Source organism: Entelurus aequoreus, linkage group LG17, assembly GCF_033978785.1.
Source record: "Entelurus aequoreus isolate RoL-2023_Sb linkage group LG17, RoL_Eaeq_v1.1, whole genome shotgun sequence".
Taxonomy (NCBI): Eukaryota; Metazoa; Chordata; class Actinopteri; order Syngnathiformes; family Syngnathidae; genus Entelurus; species Entelurus aequoreus.
In genome coordinates, this window is record NC_084747.1 from 7,764,323 (window position 1) to 7,787,076 (window position 22,754).

Genomic DNA, 22,754 nt, shown 5'->3' on the forward strand with positions numbered 1-22,754 from the left:
ACTATTATGTTAGATCCACTATGCACTATTATGTTGGATCCACTATGGACTGGACTCTCACACTATTATGTTAGATCCACTATGCACTATTATGTTAGATCCACTATGGACTGGACTCTCACTATTATGTTAGATCCACTATGGACTGGACTCTCACACTATCATGTTAGACCCACTATGGACTGGACTCTCACACTATTATGTTAGATCCACGATGGACTGGACTCTCACTATTATGTTAGATCCACTGTGGACTGGACTCTCACTATTATGTTAGATCCACTATGGACTGGACTCTCACACTATTATGTTAGATCCACTATGGACTGGACTTTCACACTATTATGTTAGATCCACTATGGACTGGACTCTCACACTATTATGTTAGATCCACTATGGACTGGACTCTCACACTATTATGTTAGATCCACTATGGACTGGACTCTCACACTATTATGTTAGATCCACTATGGACTGGACTCACTATTATGTTAGATCCACTATGGACTGGACTCTCACTATTATGTTAGATCCACTATGGACTGGACTCTCACACTATTATGTTAGATCCACTATGGACTGGACTCTCACACTATTATGTTAGATCCACTATGGACTGGACTCTCACGCTATTATGTTAGATCCACTATGGACTGGACTCTCACAATATTATGCTTTATCTAAACTGAGCACCTAAAGGGTTTTTCTCCTGTGTGCGTTCTCTTGAGCCATTTCATCGATCTCTACCAAACTGCATTGAGATAATTTTCAAAATAAAGGGGACCACAAAATAATATCATTATTGGCTTCATTTTAACATACAATCTTACGATACATTAGAAATGTCTTAATGCGTTAACATTTTATAAAATTAAAATACAAATTCAATCAATCAATCAAAGTTTACTTACCTGTATATAGCCCTGAATCACAAATGTCTCAAAGGGCTGCACAAGCCAAATTAAAAGGCATTAAACACACTGGCCTTTCCTTATTGCACTCAAAGAACAATTCACAATTGCACGTGTCACATATAGCGCGCCACAATCCAGGATTAGGTTGGAATAGAAAGTTTTATTGACAATATTTTAAATGCTTCAGAACTTATGGTTGCCACTCTTGGTCTGTGCTTTAGGACAAACAAAATCATTAGTAAATACTAAAGACAACTCTATGGCTAAATGTACACAGATCAAGCATGTAGCAGGTGAAACACACATTGTTTCAGATAAAACACAAATTGTAGGAATGTGTTACACAATTCAGTCATTTCACTTGCATGAGTTTACGCTAATAATTGTCAACAAGCTCACCAGCTGTGTTTCTGTCTACGTATCTAAATGTGCACACACTACCTGTCACTCTTTGCTCTTGAGCAGGTCTGAATGTTTCTTTTTTTAAATGTTTAACTAAGTTTGGAGTTAAAGTGGCAATATTGTATTGCCTCCTTTGGCGAGGCAGGTCTTAAAGCAGCAGCTTCCGTGTCTAAAGCGCCAGCTTTATCCTTCAATTTGAAGCACAGATACCTCCATATTGCACTTCGCGTATCCTCTAATGCCCAGTAGAATGTAAGTTGTTTTTTTTGGCATTCTTCCTCTCCACACAGTTTCTGCTTGTATGCGCTTTGTGTGTGCATTTTTGACAGTCAACAACATGCACCTTGTCTCTGGACTTCACAGCCGCACGGCAGCATTCAGGTGGGGAGAAAAAATGTACCGGTATTTTTCAAAGACTGTATGGTACCGTTGTTAGCTCATTAGTACCCTGGTACTTTATTCGTACCGGTACACCATGCAACCCTACATCAAGCCTTTTAGAGAGAAGCTTCAGCTGAAAATTGACCAACTGGAAGGTTTTTTCTGTTTCATTATGTGGTGAGTCAAATTTTCTTTTTTATCACATACTGAAACATAGTTTTTTCATCTTTTTATCCTGTGTGTGTCCTAATGTGTTTGGTCAGATTGCTTTTTTGAGAAAAGCTTTTGCCACACACTGAACAATTAAATGGTTTTACTCTTGTATGTGTTGTCATGTGTTCAATCATATGATGCTTGAGTGAAAATGTTTTATCACAAACCGAACAATTAAAAGGTTTTACTCCTGTGTGTACTTTCATGTGTTCTGTCAAATTGCTCTTTTGCGAAAAGCTTTTACCGCAATCAAAACAATTGAATGGTTTTTCTCCTGTGTGTGTTCTGTTGTGTTGGGTCAAATTGCTCCTTTGAGAGAAACTTTTATTACAAACTAAACAATTGAAAGGTTTTTCTCCCGTGTGCGTTCTTATGTGTTCAGTCAAACCTCTCTTATTAGAAAATCTTTTACCACAAGCTGAACAATGAAATATTTTTTCTCCAGTGTGCGTTGTCATGTGTTCAGGTAAATGGCTCTTTTGAGAAAAGCGTTTACCGCAAATTGAACAACTAAATGGTTTTTCCCCTGTGTGCGTTCTCATGTGTTGAGTAAAATTGCTCCTACGAGAAAAGCTTTTCGCACAAACTGAGCAGCTAAAACGCGTTTTACCGCTTACCCTTTTAGAGCTTATAGCATGTTTGTTGTCAGTGTGAGTCCTCATTTCACCTTCACAGTCTGTATCGCTGCTCAAAGTTACTTCAACCTCGTCTTCAGCCTCACTATCTGATGGTGGAGATAAGATGTTGTCTGGTTGTGGTTTCTCTTCCTCATCTTCAGTCTTCACAGAGACAACAGTCAGTGGCAACTTGGTGAGATCAGCTTCATCCGGCCCGAGAAGACACTCTTCCTCCTGAGTGATCCAGAGTTCCCCCTCTTCCTCTTTAATGTGTGTGGAGCGTGGATCCTCCTGCTTCAAAGTGGAGCTCCCACTCTCCGGCTGAAGGGGAATTACTTCTGGATGACCAATCAGCTGCTGGACGTCTGCGGGACACAAACACACTTCAGCTCTGACACGAGTAAGGTTGTTTCAAATTGGACAAGTCCGGTTTGGATTCCAATTCCTCGTTTTGCTTCCAGTTTCCAACAAGTCTCGACTCTTTTAAGTGGAGGAGTCAAAAAGTATTTATTCATTTATATGAACTTTACAATTTCACATGGGGCTATTTTCAACCAGAATAAAAATATCAAACCTTTGCACTTGAATATTTATACAACCCCTGTCAAAACATTATGGACACGCCAAACTTGGGAGAATGTTTAAAATCTGGCATCACCCTGTACATTTTCAGTTCTAAAGCTTACACCTGCATCAGATCTCTTCATTAGTCTGTGGTTAAAAAAGGAGTGTTCACACCTTTGAGACTGTTGCACCTAGGGCTGGGCGATATATGGAATATACTCGATATATCACGGGTTTGTCTCTGTGCGATATAGAAAATGACTATATGGTGATATTGGAGTATACATTCTCACACTGCGGGCATTAAACTACATGCTTTTATCACTCTTTCTTGTCTCTCCTTCTCACAGAGACATAAAACAAGCGCACCTTCTTACATACGTCACATACCGTCACGCTTGCAACGTCACACGCCCTCGCGGAGCAGAGAGGTAGCGACATGGGTAACATTAGCTGTGGTTCTCGCGGTGCGGTGTGAGTGGTAATACGAGAGAGAGAAGGTGCCAATCTGGTAACAAATTAAGGAAGAATAATTAATTCCCAAGAAAAACAGCAGGCGGCGGTGGTTTGGCTTCAAGCGGGAAGATGTTGAACAGACAACCGTAATATGTCAAGTATGGGGCAAAAGCGTTGCTACAAAAAGTAGCAGCAATGCTAATGTGTAGCATCATTTGAAAAGTCACCCGCTCGAGAATGAAGAGTGCTTGAAACTCTGCATGTCAACATCTCTGCCGGTGCCACACCAACAAAATGCCCAAGCAACCATTTCCAGATCAATATCGTATGAAAAAAATAGTCAACAACAGAAGGAGATAACGTCCGCAGGAACCTACCACATAGTGAAGGACATACACTATTTGATTTCCTATTCAGCAACAGGCTGGCCCCAGTTGCTGAACCTGCCACCATCCCCCAACAAGCTGGATTCTGACCTGGCAAATCCACAACAAGCCAACTTCTGAATCTCACCCAACATATTGAGGATGGGTTTCAGAATGGACTGGTAACAGGTGCCGTCTTCGTCGATCTGTCTGCCGCATACGACACTGTGAACCACCGCCTCCTCCTAAAAAAGACCCCGGAGATGACAAAAGATCTGGCACTCACAGACCTCATTGGAGTCCTCTTGAAAGACAGGCGCTTCTATGTTACTTTAAACAACAAGCAAAGTCGCTGGCAACGACAGAAGAACGGCCTACCTCAAGGTAGTGTGCTGGCTCCACTACTGTACAACATCTATACCAGACCTGGGCATTCTGCGGCCCTTTGTACGTCCCTGTCCGGCCCGCGTGAGGCCAATCATAAATTACAAAATACATTTTAAAAAGTATCTATTTCGAGTGTACAATACAACGGTGCTGCTTTTGTTTTGAAAAGCGTTACTTGTATTACTTCCGTGTGGACGTATGCTCGTGCGCGCAGCGGCAATCACAAATTACAAAATAAATTTAAAAAAACATCTATGTCGTGCGTGCAATACAACTGTGCTGCTTTTATTTTGAAAAGTGTTATTTATGGGCGTATGTCCTGTGAGTGAAGGCGCAAAGCGACAAGTGATCCCTAAAAAAAGTAAAGTTGATGACGAATGGCGTGTTTTCAACAAGACATGGACTGCCAAGTAAAGGTAAAGCCGTGTGCTTAATTTGTGGTACACATGTTGCTGTGTTTAAAGAATATAGTGTAACCACCTGCTGAAGTAGATGTTGTCTTCTTGAGTTGCGTAAATGAGGAGTGAGGATAGACGTGCGTGTGGAAGGAACGAGATATGTTGAGCTGTGTTAGTATAGGTTGCTCAATAAAAGTTTAAAAAGAGCGTCAGACTTGGTGTGCACTTCTTCTGGACGCTACAATTGGTGTCAGAATTAAAACTCTGCGCATACTGCGCTGTTTGTGTGCTCAGCCGGCTACGTCATCGGGAGGTACGTGCCACGTGAGGAGCTCGCCGCAGAGAGAGAGAGAGAGACAGAAACAGAGAGAGAGAGAGAGAGAGAGAGAGAGAGAGAGAGAGAGAGAGAGAGAGAGAGGCAGTGTCTACAGGTGCAGCGCACGCTGCTTGCCATGGGGGAATTCTGCCCTCAATGAAGACTCCCAAGTTTGATGGCAAGGCGAACTGGGAGGCATTTCATCCCACTTCTGACACCAATTGTAGCGTCCAGAAGAAGTGCACACCAAGTCTGATGCTCTTTTTAAACTTTTATTGAGCAACCTATACTAACACAGCTCAACTTATCTCGTTCTTTCCACACGCACGTCTATCCTCACTCCTCATTTCCGCAACAGCAACGCTTCCTCCTTCTTCGTCAATCACCTTACAGGCGTGCTACGTTCACAACAAAGAGGATGCAGGATAAAGTGACAGAAATTGAAATTTTTGCATTGTATTATACATCAGGAAGTGTTGTGTAAGAAAGTGTTAAAAATAAAACCATCAAAAGCCATCTGCTTTTGTATAAAGATAAATTAGGTTAAATGAAAATATTATTATTATTATTATCTATCTTACGGTATATCAAAAATAATTTAAGCAAAATTTAATTGAAATATTGTCGGTGTGGCCCTCCAGCAGTGCTCGGGTTGCTCATGCGGCCCCCGGTAAAAATTAATTGCCCACCCCTGATCTATACCAACGACCAGCCAATGGACCAGAACACTGAACGATTCATCTACGCTGACGACCTCTGTGTAACATCTCAAGAGAGTACGTTTGAAGCGGTAGAAGCAAACCTCACCTCAGCTCTAGATGAGCTACTCCTCTACTACGAGCAAAACCATCTACACGCAAACCCTGCGAAGACCCAAGTCTGCTCGTTCCATCTCCGGAACCGGGATGCGAACCGACCTCTTAACATCAAATGGTCTGGAACACCACTTGAGAACTGTACCAACCCTGTCTACCTTGGCGTAACCCTGGACCGCACCCTCTCCTTCAAGGAACACATCAAAAACACCAAACTGAAAGTCAGCTCCCGAAACAACATTTTACGGAAACTGACAAATTCCAAATGGGGAGCCTCAGCACAGACACTAAGAGGTACTGCTTTGGCCCTGTGCTATTCCTCGGCGGAGTATGCATGTCCTGTCTGGGAGAGATCAACCCATGCCAAGAAACTCGACCCAGCACTGAACAACACCTGCCGCTTGATCACTGGTTGCTTGAAGCCTACCAACCTGAACAACCTGCATCTCCTCGCTGGCATTGCCCCTGCAGACGTGAGACGGGAAGTTGGCAGCCAAGTAGAGTTCACAAAAGCTACCAGTGATGAACGCCACCTCCTCTATGGACGTGAACCCTCAGCCCAACGTCTGAAGTCAAGGAGAAGCTCCCTCAGCAATGTCCAGTCCCTAACAACATCTCGGGAAGAAACCAGACTCCAGCTATGGACACAAAGCAGTGTTTCCCATAAACTGCCAAGATACCTGTGGCGGTGGGGGCGTGGCTATGGGCGTGGTCACCATGACATCATCGATTAATTTGCATAATTTTCTACAATGATATGATTTTCTCTAAAAGGCTCAAAAAATGTATACTTACTAATTAATAATAACAGTTTTGTTTTAAACGTCCATCCATCCATTTTACAATATAATTACAACACTTTATGTACATATTTATATACAGATTTGAACAATAAGTTATTCACTGAAATATATTTATTAATTGTGGTTCTTACAAAAAATATATCTTATAAAATATAAAAGCTAAAATGTCTCTTAAAGCTCTGCCCCTTTAATTAGTGCATACTAAATAATTTAACTTTAGCCTACTACTACAACCATATTATTTACCAGCAACATAAAGTGAAACAGAGGCAGAGGTGTCCTGCCACAGCCAGTAACAAATAAACAGAAAACAGTAGTGGTCAAATACAAATAAGGCAACAAGAGAAGTATCCTACACTTCTCTTTTGTAAAGTACATCTGAACAGCCTATATGGGCATCTACATCAACTATATGATTTGCCTGAGAAGCTGGACAGGACAAAAAATAAAAAATAAAACATTAAAATTAAAATTTTTGTATTTTTATTTTTTATTTGTGGCGGACGTATTTCTTTCGTGGCGGGCCGCCACAAATAAATGAATGTGTGGGAAGCACTGCAAAGACTAGAGAAAGACCCCCCTCCTATTGACATGGGAATCGCCCCTTCTGAAGACCTGCCCCCCGGCTCAGAAACACCATGGGTCCAGTGGAAGACGCTAAACCGCCTGAGAACAGGAACAGGGCGATCAGAAGCTGCTATGGCCAGATGGGGCTACAAAACCGGCCCAACCACCTGCGAATGCGGAGAAGAGGACCACACGATACAGCACTGCCTTGTCTGTCCTCTGCTACCCAACCTGTGCAGTCTAAAAGATCTTGCAGAGTTCAAAAGACTGTGTAAAGAAATGGGAAACTGTCGTATAACCAAATGCTTCAAAGACACGAAAAGAAGAAGAATTTCCTATTATGCAGCTCATTTTTATGTGACAGTTATTGAAATATCTTGTGTGACATCATGCACAGAAGGGCACTTTATTTGTTATAAACTATTGTAGTGGCGTTCTGTACAAAAAGTGCACTTTAATTGAGTGTTGTTTGGATATGTCATCTTAGTGACATCATGCACAAAAGTGCACTAATAGCTTGTTTTGAAATGTCTCTGACAATCTTGAACTTTCTGTTTGGAAATGACATAAATGTTTGTGCCACTGCTTAATAACTGTTTAATAAATACACTTTTGCTAAATTGACTTAGTTGTGGTTTCCCTCTCTGCATGAAAGTTTAAAAGTAGCATATATTAATGCAGTATGAAGAAGAATGTTTGAATGTAGACACATAGAATCATCATACTGCTGTGATTATATGCATCAAGTGTTCATTCAAGGCTAAAGCAAAATATCCACATACACTATCGTTCAAAAGTTTGGGGTCACCCAAACAATTTTGTGGAATAGCCTTCATTTCTAAGAACAAGAATAGACTGTCGAGTTTCAGATGAAAGTTCTCTTTTTCTGGCCATTTGGAGCGTTTAATTGACCCCACAAATGTGATGCTCCAGAAACTCAATCTGCTCAAAGGAAGGTCAGTTTTGTAGCTTCTGTAACGAGCTAAACTGTTTTCAGATGTGTGAACATGATTGCACAAGGGTTTTCTAATCATCAATTAGCCTTCTGAGCCAATGAGCAAACACATTGTACCATTAGAACACTGGAGTGACAGTTGCTGGAAATGGGCCTCTATACACCTATGTAGATATTGCACCAAAAACCAGACATTTGCAGCTAGAATAATCATTTACCACATTAGCAATGTATAGAGTGTATTTCTTTCAAGTTAAGACTAGTTTAAAGTTATCTTCATTGAAAAGTACAGTGCTTTTCCTTCAAAAATAAGGACATTTCAATGTGACCCCAAACTTTTGAACGGTAGTGTATATATGGTGTATCGTGACATGGCCTAAACATATCCACATATTGATAAAAGGCCGTATCGCCCAGCCATAGTTGCACCAGGTGGATTGACATGAATCATGTCTCCAACGCGAGAGATGTCAATTGCAACAAAGGAGTGGATTATCCAACTTTTTAGCAAATGTTTTTAAAGATCTTGATCGTTTAGTCAGGTTCATCTCAAATCTGGGCTAGGGCACCAGCAACATGGGAAGGTTGTAAAAAGCAAGCATACTGGTAGTCACCTGAAATGGTTTTCATTTCACAGGTGTGCTTGACGCTCATGGAGAGAATGCCAAGAGTGTGCAAAGCAGTAATCAGAGCAAAGGGTGGCTCTTTTGAAGAAACTAGAATATAAAACATGTTTTCAGTTATTTCACCTTTTTTTTTTGTTCAGTACATAACTCCACATGTGTTCATTCATAGTTTTGGTGTGACAATCTACAATGTAAATAGTCATGAAAATAAAGAAAACGGATTGAATGAGAAGGTGTGTCCAAACTTTTGGCCTGTACTGTACATACATACATACATATAGACATGAAATATTTCAATAAAGAATGAGTTTGATAAAACATCCAATATATGTTTTTTTCTTTCTTCCTTGCAAGAAACAGGAAGTGGCAAAGCAAGGTCGGTTGCATGGACAAAGGCACCCGCTAACTGAACAAAGGCAGGAAGTGATGGATGATCAGTGGGAGTGACACACTAAGTATTAAAGGCCTACTGAAATGATTTTTTTTTATTTAAACGGGGATAGCAGATCCATTCTATGTGTCATACTTGATCCTTTCGCGATATTGCCATATTTTTGTTGAAAGGATTTAGTATAGAACAACGACGATAAAGTTCGCAACTTTTGGTCGCTGATAAAAAAAAAAAGCCTTGCCTAATACCGGAAGTAGCGTGACGTCACAGGAGGAAGGATTCCTCACAATTCCCCATTGTTTACAATGGAGTGAGAGAGATTCGGACCGAGAAAGCAACGATTACCCCATTAATTTGAGCGAGGATGAAAGATTCATGGATGAGGAACGTTAGAGTGAAGAACTCGAGAGGCAGTGCAGGGTGTATCTTTTTTCGCTCTGACCGTAACTTAGGTACAAGGTCTCATTGGATTCCACACACTCTCTTTTTTCTATTGTGGATCACGGATTTGTATTTTAAACCACCTCGGATACTATATCCTCTTGAAAATGAGAGTCGAGAACGCGAAATGGACATTCACAGTGACTTTTATCTCCACGACAATACATTGGCGAAGCTCTTTAGCTACTGAGCTAACGTGATAGCCTCTGGCTCAAATGCAGATAGAAACAAAAGAAATAAATCCCTGACTGGAAGGATAGACAGAAGATCAACAATACTATTAAATCATGGACATGTAACTACACGGTTAATAATTGTCAGCCTGGCAAAGCCTAACAATGCTGTTGCTAACGACGCTGAAGCTATCTTAGCAACTTAGCAACCGGACCTCACAGAGCTATGATTAAAACATTAGCGCTCCACCTACGCCAGCCAGCCCTCATCTGCTCATCAACACCCGTGCTCACCTGCGTTCCAGCGATCGACGGTGCGACGAAGGACTTCACCCTTCGGCAGCTAGCATCGGCTAGGCGTCTGCTATCCAAGTAAGTACTCCTTTTTGTGTTGCTACAGCCAGCCGCTAATACACCGATCCCACCTACAACTTTCTTCTTTGCAGTCTCCATTGTTCATTAAACCAATTGCAAAAGATTCACCAACACAGATGTCCAGAATACTGTGGAATTGTTCGATGAAAACAGAGCAGTTTGTATGGTGACACATTGGGTACGAATACTTCCGTTGCCGTCGTGACGTCACGCGCATACGTCATCATACATAGACGTTTCCAACCGGACGTTTAGCGGGAAATTTAAAATGTCACTTTATAAGTTAACCCGGCCGTATTGGCATGTGTTGCAATGTTAAGATTTCATCATTGATATATAAACTATCAGACTGCGTGGTCGCTAGTAGTGGCTTTCAGTAGGCCTTTAACTATCAGGTTTGGTTGCACCTTCTTGTCCTGCCATTGATCCTCTGCATGAAGTGAGAAGAGCAACTAAAAACGAGAGCTGTAGAGAGTGAACAAATTGCCAATAAAAAAAAAGTTAAAGTCACCTCATGTGACCGATTGCATTTTTTGTATTCTTTAAATAATCAGACCAAGGTGCTCGTAATTAGTAACACCACCTTAGCACTAGGGTAGTCCGATAATATTGGACTGCCGATATTATCGGCCGATAAATGCTTCAAAATATAATATTGGAAATTATCGGTATCGGTTTCAAAAAATAAAATGTATGACTTTTTAAAAGGCCGCTGTGTACACGGACGTAGGGAGAAGTACAGAGCGCCAATAAACCTTAAAGGCACTGCCTTTGCGTGCCGGCCCACTCACATAATATCTACGGCTTTTCACACACACAAGTGAATGCAAAGCATACTTGGTCAACAGCCATACAGGTCACACTGAGGGTGACTGTATAAACAACTTTAACAATGTTACAAATATGCGCCACACTGTGAACCCACACCAAACAAGAATGACAAACACACTTCGGGAGAACAGCCGCACCGTAACACAACATAAACACAACACAACAAATACCCAGAACCCCTTGCAGCACTAAGTCTTCCGGGACGCTACAATATGCACCCCCCGCCCACCTCAACCTCCTCATGCTCTCTCAGGGAGAGCATGTCCCAAATTCCAAGCTGCTGTTTTGAGGAATGTTAAAAGAAATAATGCACTTTGTGACTTCAATAATAAATATGGCGGTGCCATGTTGGCATTTTTTTTCCATAACTTGAGTTGATTTATTTTGGAAAACCTTGTTACATTGTTTAATGCATCCAGCGGGGCATCACAGCACAGTGTTCCAGTGAGGTTTGAGACGACTGCGTGACAAAAACATGCACATTTCCGTAGTGGATGATATAGGGCCGTATGTAAACTGAGCAACTGCAACCTATTTTTTGTACTCAAAAGTTGCCATACGAGTAAAAATGTTGCCAAAAATTAAGCAACTAAAGTTGTTTTTTTTTGGTGTGAGTGCAATTTCATGTGTCTTACGAAATGTGTCTTCTGAGTTCATCTTTTCAAATAAACTGAGCAGCTATAAACAGGTTTTCACCTGTGAGTGTTCCCATGGGACACTTAATCGTGCTTATCGCTAAGAAACTTCAGCTGCAAATTGAACAACTGAAAAGTTTTTCTGTTTCATTATGTGTTTAACGAAAGTTAGTTTTATCACAAAACTAACAATGACATGTTTTTGTTTATCCTGTGTGTGTTCTGGTGTGTCTAGTCAAACTGCTTTTTTGAGAAAAGTTTTTATTGCAAAGCGAACATTGAAATGGTTTGTCGCCCGTGTGTGTTCTCAAGTGGATAGTCGCGACTCTCTTTTGCGAGAACTTTTTATCACAAACTGAACAATTAAAGGTTTTTTCCCCAGTGTGTATCGTCGTGTGCTCAAGCATATTTTTCTTTTTCGAAAAGCTTTTGCTGCATACTGAACAATTAAATGGTTTTTCCCCGGTGTGTCTCCTCGCGTGGTCAGTCAAATTGCTCTTTTGGGAAAAACCTTTGCCGCAATCTGAACAATGGAACGGTTTTTCTCCTGTGTGCGTTCTCATGTGTTGGGTCAAATTGCATTTTAGAGAAAAACTTTTATCACAAACTGAACATTTAAAAGGTTTGTCTTCTGTGTGTGTTCTTCTGTGTTCAGTCAAAACGCTCTTATTAGAAAATCCTTCACCACAAACTGAACAATTAAACAGTTTTTCTCTTGTATGTGTACTTATGTGTTCAGTCAATACTCTCTTATGAGAAAAGCTTTTAGCACAGACTGAACATTTAAAGGGTTTTTCTCCGGTGTGTGTTCTCATGTGTTGAGGTAAATAGCTCTTTTGAGAAAAGCTTTTATCACAAATTGAACAACTAAATGGTTTTTCTCCTGTGTGCGTTCTCACGTGTACAGTCAAATTGCACTTTTTGGAAAAGCTTTTAGCACAAACTGTGCAGCTAAAACGTTTTGTACCTCTTAACTTTTTTGAGATTTTGGAGTGTTTGTTGTCAGTGTGAGTCCTCATATCACCTTCATAGTCCGTATCGCTGCTCAAAGTCACTTCAACCCCGTTGTGTGGTTGTGGTTTCTCTTCATCGTCTTCAGTCTTTACAGTGACAACAGTCTGCGGAATGTTGGTAATATCAGTTTCCTTCGGCCCTAGAAGACACTCTCCCTCTTGAGTGACCCAAAGTTCTTCGTCTTCCTCTTTAAAGTGTGGGGGTTGCAGATCCTCCTGCTTCAAAGTGCATCTCCCTCCCTGCGGCTGAAGTGGAGGTGCTTCTGGATGACCAATCAGCTGCTTGATGTCTGCAGGATTCAACACAAACACACTTTAGCGCTGACGCGATTAGGGTTAGCATCACTTCCGATTTCTCATTTTGATTCCAGTTCCCAACAATTCTCGATCCTTTTAAGGCAGGTCCAAAAAGGATGTATTTATCTATATGAACTTCACAGTTAATTTCACATGGGGCTTTTTTTCTATCAATATAAAATTATCAAACCTTCGAATTTGAATATTTATACAACCCCTGTTAAAAAAGAAAATGGAATCCCACCGTACATTTTCAGGTAAAAAAGGAGTGTTCACACCTTGGAGAGCTGTTGCACTGGGTGGATTGATATGAATCATGTTAATTGAAACTAAGGACAGGATAACCAAACTTCTTCAAGATGTTGAAGTCACTCAATGTTGCAAAATATGTTAATTGTTCTCAGTCAGCTGTGTCTAAAATCTGGAGCAAGTAACAACAACATTGGAATGTTGTAAAAGGCAAGCAAGCATACTGGTAGACCAAGGAAAACATTAAAAAGCGTCAAGACAGAAAATGTCAAGCAATATGATCTCAGGGCATTCAATCGATCGCAACTGGACTGTTTGGTTTGTCTTAGAAGACGTGTCGCCTCTTGTCAGTTCATGCTCATAGACTTAGCTTGGTCAGATCTAGTCTAGCGGCTGGTGCCAAAACCCCAAATATTTATACTCCAAAACCAGAAGGGTGTGCCTGGGCAAGAGGATGGTTTTGCCCGATCGTAGTGAGAAAAACAACACAAATGAAATGAATATGGCTCTTATGAAGCCAGAACAATATTTGTTTCCTCTGCCAAAAAAGTATATTGTATGTTTATTTATTTAAAAAAAAAAAGGTTAAAAGATGTGTGTGTGTGTAAATACTTTTTGAGCATATTCAACAAAACTGATGATGATAATGGTAACCGTGATCATTTTGGTCACAATAACTTTATTTGGCCTATTTTTTTATTGCTTTGGTTGTGTATATTTTAGGGATGTCCAATAAATGCTTTAAAATGTAATATCAGAAATGATCGGTATCGGTTTCAAAATGATCGGTATCGGTTTCAAAAAGTAAAATTCATGACTTTTTAAAAGGCCGCTGTGTACACGGACGTAGGGAGAAGTACAGAGCGCCAATAAACTTTAAAGGCACTGCCTTTGCGTGCCGGCCCAATCACATAATATCTACGGCTTTTCACACACACAAGTGAATGCCAAGCATACTTGGTCAACAGCCATACAGGTCACACTGAGGGTGCCCGTATAAACAACTTTAACACTGTTACAAATATGCGCCACACTGTGAACCCACACCAAACAAGAATGACAAACACATTTCGGGAGAACATCCGCACCGTAACACATCATAAACACAACAGAACAAATACCCAGAACCCCTTGCAGCACTAACTCTTCCGGGAAGCTACAATATACACCCCCTGCCAAACCCTAGTCCCCCCCCCAACCAAACCCCGCCCACCTCAACCTACTCATGCTCTCTCAGGGAGAGCATGTCCCAAATTCCAAGCTGCTGTTTTGAGGCATGTTAAAAAAAATAATGCACTTTGTGACTTCAATAATAAATATGGCAGTGCCATGTTGGCATTTTTTTCCATAACTTGAGTTGATTTATTTTGGAAAACCTTGTTACATTGTTTAATGCATCCAGCGGGGCATCACAACAAAATGAGGCATAATAATGTGTTCATTCCACGACTGTATATATCGGTATCGGTTGATATCGGAATCGGTAATTTAGAGTTGGACAATATCGGAATATCGGCAAAAAAGCCATTATCGGACATCTCTAGTATATTTAAGGGTCCCCCACTGCCTCCTTACCAAAAAAAGAACCAATTTTATTGCTTTCGGTTGTGATTTTTATTAAAGTGCCAAATGTTGACTCTTTTTTTTTTTTAATTGTTTGTTTTATTTAAATTGGACATTTTAAAAGTTTACATTCCAATTCCAATGTTAAACTATATGAGGAACACAAGGTTATTGCATTTGAAATGGGTACACTTGCATTACATCAGTCGTTAATTTGGTCTCAAAATAATCATGACCAAAAATTGTTTGTCGACAATAATTTGAAGGTTAATATATCCATCTATCCATCTTATTCCGTTTATCCGAGGTTGGGTCGCGGGGGCAGCAGCCTAAGCAGAGAAGCCCAGACTTTCCTCTCCCCAGCCACTTGGTCCAGCTCCTCCCGGGGGATCCCGAGGCGTTCCCAGGCCAGCCGGGAGACATAGTCTTCCCAATGTGTCCTGGGTCTTCCCCGTGGCCTCCTACCGGTCGGACGTGCCCTAAACACCTCCCTAGGGAGGCGTTCGGGTGGCATCCTGACCAGATGCCCGAACCACCTCATCTGGCTCCTCTCCATGTGGAGGAGCAGCGGCTTTACTTTGAGTTCCTCCCGGATGACGGAGCTTCTCACCCTATCTCTAAGGGAGAGACCCGCCACCTGGCGGAGGGAACTCATTTGTACCCGTGATCTTGTCCTTTCGGTCATAATCCAAAGCTCATGACCATAGGTGAGGATGGGAAAGTAGATCGACCGGTAAATTGAGAGCTTTGCCTTCCGGCTCAGCTCCTTCTTCACCACAACGGATCGATACAGCGTCCACATTACTGAAGACGCCGCACCGATCCGCCTGTCGATCTCACCATCCACTCTTCCCTCACTCGTGAACAAGACTCCGAGGTACTTGAACTCCTCCACTTGGGGCAAGATCTCCTCCCCAACCCGGAGATGGCACTCCACCCTTTTCCGGGCGAGAACCATGGACTCGGACTTGGAAGTGCTGATTCCCATCCCAGTCGCTTCACACTCGGCTGCGAATATATCAATATATATCGTCCAGCAAAATGTGTTATCGACCCAGGCCGAATATCACCCCTGGTATCAAAACTATCAATGTGAAAATGGGAATCATGTTTAAAAATGTGGAAGATTCCGGGAGAATCGGAATGTAGGACCTGGCTCCCAACGATGCCCAAACCTATTCATGAGCATATTGTTTGTTTTGACATACTGGGAGGTTCTAGAAGACTGCTGTTCCTTTCCGAGTGCGTGGTTACCTCTTGGCAGCTCATACTGCCAATTAAAAAGTTGTTAAAGCACAGTGATCTTAAATATATTGAAAGTGTTTTTATATCACCTCCACAGTCTGTATCGCTGCTTGAAGGATCTTCAACCTTGTCTTCAGCCTCTCTGTCTGACAGTGGAGCTTTTAGGTTGTCTGGTTGTGGTTTCTCTTCATCATCTTCGGTCTTCACAGAGAGAATACTCAGTGGCAACTTGGTGTAATCAGCTTCCTCTGGTCTTAGAAGACACTCTCCCTCCTGAGTGATCCGAACTTCCTCCTCTTCATCTTTAATGTGGGGGGGCTGTGGATCCTCTTGCTTCAATGTGGAGCTCCCCCCTGACTTAGGGGGAAGTTCTTCTGGATGACCAAACAGCTGCTGGACGCCTGGGGGACACAACACAAACACACTTTAGTTCAGACATGATCCATGAACTCGCTACACACTTTCTTCTATGTACTTTCTTCACATCTCCTGCAGGGGGGCTGGCGCGTGACTTGCAATTCTCTTCCAAAACACCAAGGGGCAGTGTATCCTGAAGGAGCAACCGCAGCCATGTGGACTAGATATTTACCAGTATGAGCAATGACAATCCCAACATCGACATCTTTGTTGGCACTGGAACTAATCATTCGGAAACATCAGTTTACTTTTAATGGACGTCATACTCATAAACCAGAGGAAAAGATGTTTGTGAGGGTGAACTGTGCAAAGCCCTACACCAGTTGCAGCAGAGGAAGGAAGAACTTGAGAAGATGCTACCTCAGTAGAAGCATTTAAGTCCCATCTTGAAACTTATTTGTATACTCTAGCCTTTAAATACACCCCCCTTTTAGACCAGTTGATCTGCCGTTTCTTTTCTGCTCTGCCCCCCCTCTCCTTCGTGGAGGGGGGGGGGGGGGGGGCACAGGTTTGGTGGCCACGGATGAATCGCTAGCTGTCCAAAGTCGGGACCCGGGGTGGACCACTCGTCTGTGCATCGGTTGGGGACATCTCTGCGCTGCTGACCTGTCTCCGCTCGGGATGGTCTCCTGCTGGCCCCACTATGGACTGGACTCTCACACTATTATGTTAGATCCACTATGGACTGGACTCTCACTATTATGTTAGAACCACTATGGACTGGACTCTCACTATTATGTTAGATCCACTATGGACTGGACTCTCACTATTATGTTACATCCACTATGGACTGGATTTTCACTATTATGTTAGATCCACTATGGACTGGACTCTCACACTATTATGTTAGATCCACTATGGACTGGACTCTCACTATTAGGTTAGATCCACTATGGACTGGACTCTCACTATCATGTTCGATCCACTATGGACTGGACTCTCACTATTATGTTAGATCCACTATGGACTGGACTCTCTCATTATTATGTTAGATCCACTATGGACTGGACTCTCTCACTATTATGTTCGATCCACTATGGACTGGACTCTCACTATTATGTTAGCTCCACTATGGACTGGACTCTCACACTATTATGTTAGATCCACTATGGACTGGACTCTCACTATTATGTTGGATCCACTATGGACTGGACTCTCACTATTATGTTAGATCCACTATGGACTGGACTCTCACTATTATGTTGGATCCACTATGGACTGGACTCTCACTATTATGTTAGATCCACTATGGACTGGACTCTCACTATTATGTTAGATCCACTATGGACTGGATTTTCACTATTATGTTAGATCCACTATGGACTGGACTCTCACACTATTATGTTAGATCCACTATGGACTGGACTCTCACAAATTATATGTTAGATCCACTATGGACTGGACTCTCACACTATTACGTTAGATCCACTCGACGTCCATTGCAGCGGTCGCCCAGGGGGAGAGGGGGTCCCCACATCTGCGGTCCTCTCCAAGGTTTCTCATTGTCCCATTGGGTTGAGTTTTTCCTTGCCCTGATGTGGGATCTGAGCCGAGGATGTCGTTGTGGCTTGTGCAGCCCTTTGAGACACTGGTGATTTAGGGCTATATAAGTAAACATTGTTTTATTGATTGATTGAAGAACCATTATACAACAACTTTCAGCTACAGCACGATTGCAAAAGCCACAACAAACACATATGCCACAACACAAAAGCATGAAGCACAACTTTAAGCCACAAAGGACACAAAAGAAGTGACAGCGGAGCAATTTCCTCTACACAGCATATTAGTATTAATGAAAAAGTAAAAAAAAAAACGTTATTTTTGACTGAAAAAGCGGTCACACTTTTTTTCAACTTGGATGATTACACCGTTTTTAACATTATGTCTCAGGAAGTCGGCGAGTTGCCCAAACTTGTCTGCTGTCACTTTTGCCCCGTCTTTATATTGTCGTGTTTTGTCTTATAAATGTTGCGTTATGGCTTTCTGTTGCTGGGTTGTGGCGCCTGTTATTTGGTGTGACCTTTCTCTGCTACTGTAGAGAGCAGTAGCAGGTCAACCTACTGCTCATGTCATCTGAAGAGATTTGGTTGCGCTTAATCACCATTTATTTTGTATGCGTATTGTTCCTTTATCAATAAAACAACAGTAAAAGTAGCAGGTAAACCTACTGTTCATTGAACCTGAAGGTTGCACTTTAATTGTTATCTTATTTTATGTTGAAAAACAAGCAGAAGTAGAAGGTGCATTTACTGTTAAAATGTTGGTTACTGTATTTTCATTTAAATGTTCTTGAATATTGAATACAGAAAATGTTTCCTCTTGTTAATTCAACCTAAAGTGTTGGTTCAACTTTATTGAAATAATATTAGACATCAGACAAACGTTATTGATCCACAAGGGAAGTTGTTCCACACAGTAGCTCAGTTACAAAGGATGGAAAGGGTAAGGATGGAAAGGATAATGCAGGTGTAAAGGTATAATATGTGAATGCATTGGCCGTTAATTGTTGTTTATTTGCCTGTTTGCATCTATAATTCATCCATACATAATCCCCCTGACAAGTAATCCATTAATTAGAGATGTCCGATAATATCGGCCGATAAATGCGCTAAAATGTAATATCGGAAATTATCGGTATTGTTTTTTTTATTATCGGTATCGGTTATTTTTTTATTTTTAAAAAAAATTAAATCAACATAAAAAACACAAGATACACTTACAATTAGTGCACCAACCCAAAAAACCTCCCTCCCCCATTTACACTCATTCACACAAAAGGGTTGTTTCCTTCTGTTATTAATATTCTGCTTCCTACATTATATATCAATATATATCAATACAGTCTGCAAGGGATACAGTCCGTAAGCACACATGATTGTGCGTGCTGCTGGTCCACTAATAGTACTAACCTTTAACACTTACTTTTACTCATTTTCATTCATTACTAGTTTCTATGTAACTGTTTTTATATTGTTTTACTTTCTTTTTTATTCAAGACAATGTTTTTATTTATCTTATTTTACTTTATTATTTTTTTTCAAAAGTACCTTACACACTGTATATATTAACACATATATACAGTGTGTTAATTCCATGACTGTATATATCGGTTGATATCGGTATCGATAATTAAAGAGTTGGACAATATCGGAATATCGTATATCTGCAAAAAGCCATTATCAGACATTCCTACCATTAATTGTTGTTTATTTGCTTGTTTATATCAATAATTCATTCATACATAATCCCCCTGACTAGTAATAGCAGGAATATGAGAAACTTCACCTGTAGTGTCCAGTATCCAGTATTTATTTCACAGTCACACTGGTGGATTTTTGCTTGGCAAAAAAGTTATTGAATTGTTTTCAACTTACCGAAATGTTTCAGGATCTTTCTAAAAAATAATAATATTGTGCCTGAATCAGCAAATAACAAATTCTGAATGGAATCGTTGTTAAAAACGAATCGTTAGAGCCCTAGTATCGAAAATAACAACATGTAAATGATAAAAATGGTAACAGCAATAAATTAAAATAATATAGCAACATAAGTTTTTCCGTTTTAATTATTTTTAATTACGTTTTTTTTACACCTCACACTTATTTTTGCCACCATAGAGTGTCTGCTTTTTGTGTCAAGTAAAATGTGTGTCAATTGAATGCCAAAATACCGTATTTTTTGGACTATAAGTCGCACCGGCCGAAAATGCATAATAAAGAAGGAAAAAAACATATAAAAGTCACACTGGAGTATAAGTCGCATTTTTGGGGGAAATGTATTTGATAAAAGCCAACACCAAGAATAGACATTTGAAAGGCAATTTAAAATAAATAAAGAATAGTGAACAACAGGCTGAATAAGTGTACGTTATATGAGGCATAAATAACCAACTGAGAAGGTGCCTGGTATGTTAACGTAACATATTATGGTAAGAGTCATTCAAATAACTATAACATATAGAACATGCTATACGTTTACCAAACAATCTGTCACTCCTAATCGCTAAATCCCATGAAATCTTATACGTCTAGTCTCTTACGTGAATGAGATCAATAATATTATTTGATATTTTACGCTAATGTGTTAATCATTTCACACATAAGTCGCTCCTGAGTATAAGTCGCACCCCCGGCCAAACTAGGAAAAAAAACGGTACTTTCACATTTCCATTGCAGTCACATTTATTGGTGCAATACGTCTTTGGACAATCTTTCCCAGTATTTAGGTCAAAGCATAATCATTTTGTACATTATGCTTGCGTGAGATGCTTTTAGAAACCTTTATTTGGTTAGTACAGTCAAACCCGATGTGGCTTACCGCGCTGTTATTGTGAAGGGCGGAGAAGTGTGCTGTGCTTGAGAGCGAGGCTGTTTATAAAAAAAGAGCACCTCTCAAGTAGTGGCTGTTTGTACATTGATCTTACATTGACGATGTTGCTCACAACAACACAAGCAGTTGAGATGTGTGTGTAGTTTTTGCTAGTTTTAGCTTCGTAGTTTAGCCAGAGTTTTAAGTGGTCGTCTAGACATTGTTCAGGAAGGGGTGTTTAAGTGTCTTGAGATAAATTATTTTCCCAAACAGATGTTCCAATTTTCGTGATATTCTGCATTTAACAGAGGATTCCGTTTTATTGGCCAATTTTTTCTGTGGTTACGTTCACGCGGAAATCATACGACCTCACTTTTTTGTTGAGTTTAATGATGACTTATTAGCCAAATGATGCTCACTAGTCCGTTACATTCCGCTCATGAAGCTTACGTACGCAGCTGATAAGGTTTCTGCGGGAGTGAGACCAGCGCTGTAACATTGACCTGTTTGAATAAATGTTGTTAAATCATTTAAAAAAATCTGGCCTCTGACTGTTCAAATCGGAGAAGGCAGGAAGATTAAAACACTGGAAAGCAAGCGAAGATTGTGCTAAGAAACTCTGGTCAAAGATCAGTTGGAGTTGAAGATTGTGCTAATAAACTCTGGTCAAAAGATCGGTTGGAGTTGAAGATTGTGCTAAGAAACTCTGGTCAAAGATCAGTTGGAGTTGAAGATTGTGTTAATAAACTCTGGTCAAAGATCAGTTGGAGTTGAAGATTGTGCTAATAAACTCTGGTCAAAGATCAGTTGGAGTCTGTCTAACTAGGAGAACGAACCTCTTAGATTTGACTCCCTCGAGTGGCCTTGACGCTGCAACAACAGGAGCAGGCTGTTCTGAAAACATCCCCCGAAGACTCCTCAATGATGGACGCTTTTGACCTCCCTCCCTCCTCAACGACACCCGGAGTCGAACTTTTGCTTGCATGCAGAACGGCCCCAGGCCTACGGACACTACATCAACACGCCCAAGACAATGGGCGTATACACACACACCCCTCCACCCCGACCCCACGCCTTCACCACCGCTTGGTTCCCCTTCGTGGGTGATGGACGGCTGGCAGCGCTTTATAGCAGCAGTCGACCTCCAGGTCCCCAACTCCCCCCTGTTGCGAGTGTCGTGATTATATGTAACATGTTTATGTGTGCATGGCATGGAGGTTTTTTCCCACTCCAGACTAGGCCTTTAGAAGCCCAGTCTAGATTGTATTTTTTTACTCATCTTCTTCCCCAGCGTTTTACCTTTTTCCCATCTTTTATCAGCGTTCCTGGTCTGTAACCCTGTACACTGTTTGTTTGTCTCATCTTGAACGGGTTTGTGCTGAAAACATAGTTTCGTTGTACTTGTGCAATGACAATAAAGTCCTATCCTATCCTTGGGAGCAGTTACACTCTTCCTCTCCCCGGAAACTCGTCTTTCAAATCAGTATTTTCTTGACATAATCGGTTCTCTTGTTTATCCAGTTTCTTAAATGATATTCTGCTTCACATCTCTGATTTAAACTCTCCTGCCTTCTTTAAGCTAACAACAATGGCGGTTCAAAGTCTGCTAATGTATCATCAGCGCTCTTTTCAGGCCTTACAAATTACGTTATTAGAACCTTTAAGTCAATTACCTTTATCTGCAGTTTTGGTCTTTATCTCCGTTGGTGATTTGCTGGAAGATTCTCTTTCATGTTCTCTTTTACATGACGTCGCCATCTTAGCATAGCAGTAGTCGTCCATCTTCTATCACGTCTTCAATCTTCACTCCATTGCTCCCAACTCAACTTCCGTTTTGTGTGTTTTAGAAAAGACAAAATAGGTATTTGTTACTACATTTGCTTCTAGAACGTACATTTAAGACTTACCCGGAAAGCCACAGCCGCTGAGTCCGCCATCTTGGTCCGCTCCAAAGTCTTTGCGCTGCGCGATCAGTTTGCGCATGCGCGAAAAGTAAACTACTTCCGTTTTTTGTTGAGGTTTTTTTCAAAATAG

General features: G+C 41.0%; 1 protein-coding gene across 2 annotated transcripts; it reads right to left on the bottom strand.

Annotated features, from left to right (window-relative positions):
• Positions 1 to 1,067: 1,067 nt before the first annotated feature.
• Positions 1,068 to 22,754, bottom strand: LOC133632234 (oocyte zinc finger protein XlCOF22-like). Of its 2 annotated transcripts, XM_062024552.1 has the most exons (6): positions 22,628 to 22,754; positions 22,394 to 22,546; positions 16,082 to 16,393; positions 12,650 to 12,928; positions 8,768 to 8,869; positions 1,068 to 2,892 (listed from the first exon to the last, which is right to left on the bottom strand). In XM_062024552.1, exons 2-6 carry the CDS (start codon positions 22,500 to 22,502, stop codon positions 1,928 to 1,930), a joined length of 1,767 nt encoding a protein of 588 aa, XP_061880536.1. In that variant the 5' UTR covers positions 22,503 to 22,546; positions 22,628 to 22,754; the 3' UTR covers positions 1,068 to 1,927. The 2 variants fall into 2 exon arrangements, with proteins under 2 accessions (XP_061880536.1, XP_061880537.1); XM_062024553.1 differs by lacking the exon at positions 8,768 to 8,869.

What these genes read in the sequence shown, in the direction of transcription:
- LOC133632234 (XM_062024552.1), bottom strand. Translation starts at nt 22,502, where the DNA reads ATGGACGACTACTGCTATGCTAAGATGGCGACGTCATGTAAAAGAGAA. An exon ending in CAGCGATACGGACTATGAAG is followed by an intron (nt 8,870 to 12,649) that starts GTGATATGAGGA and finishes TTTATATTCTAG; the next exon opens with TTTCTTCAAAAGAGCCACCC. An exon ending in TGAAATGAAAACCATTTCAG is followed by an intron (nt 2,893 to 8,767) that starts GTGACTACCAGT and finishes TGTGTCCCGCAG; the next exon opens with ACGTCCAGCAGCTGATTGGT.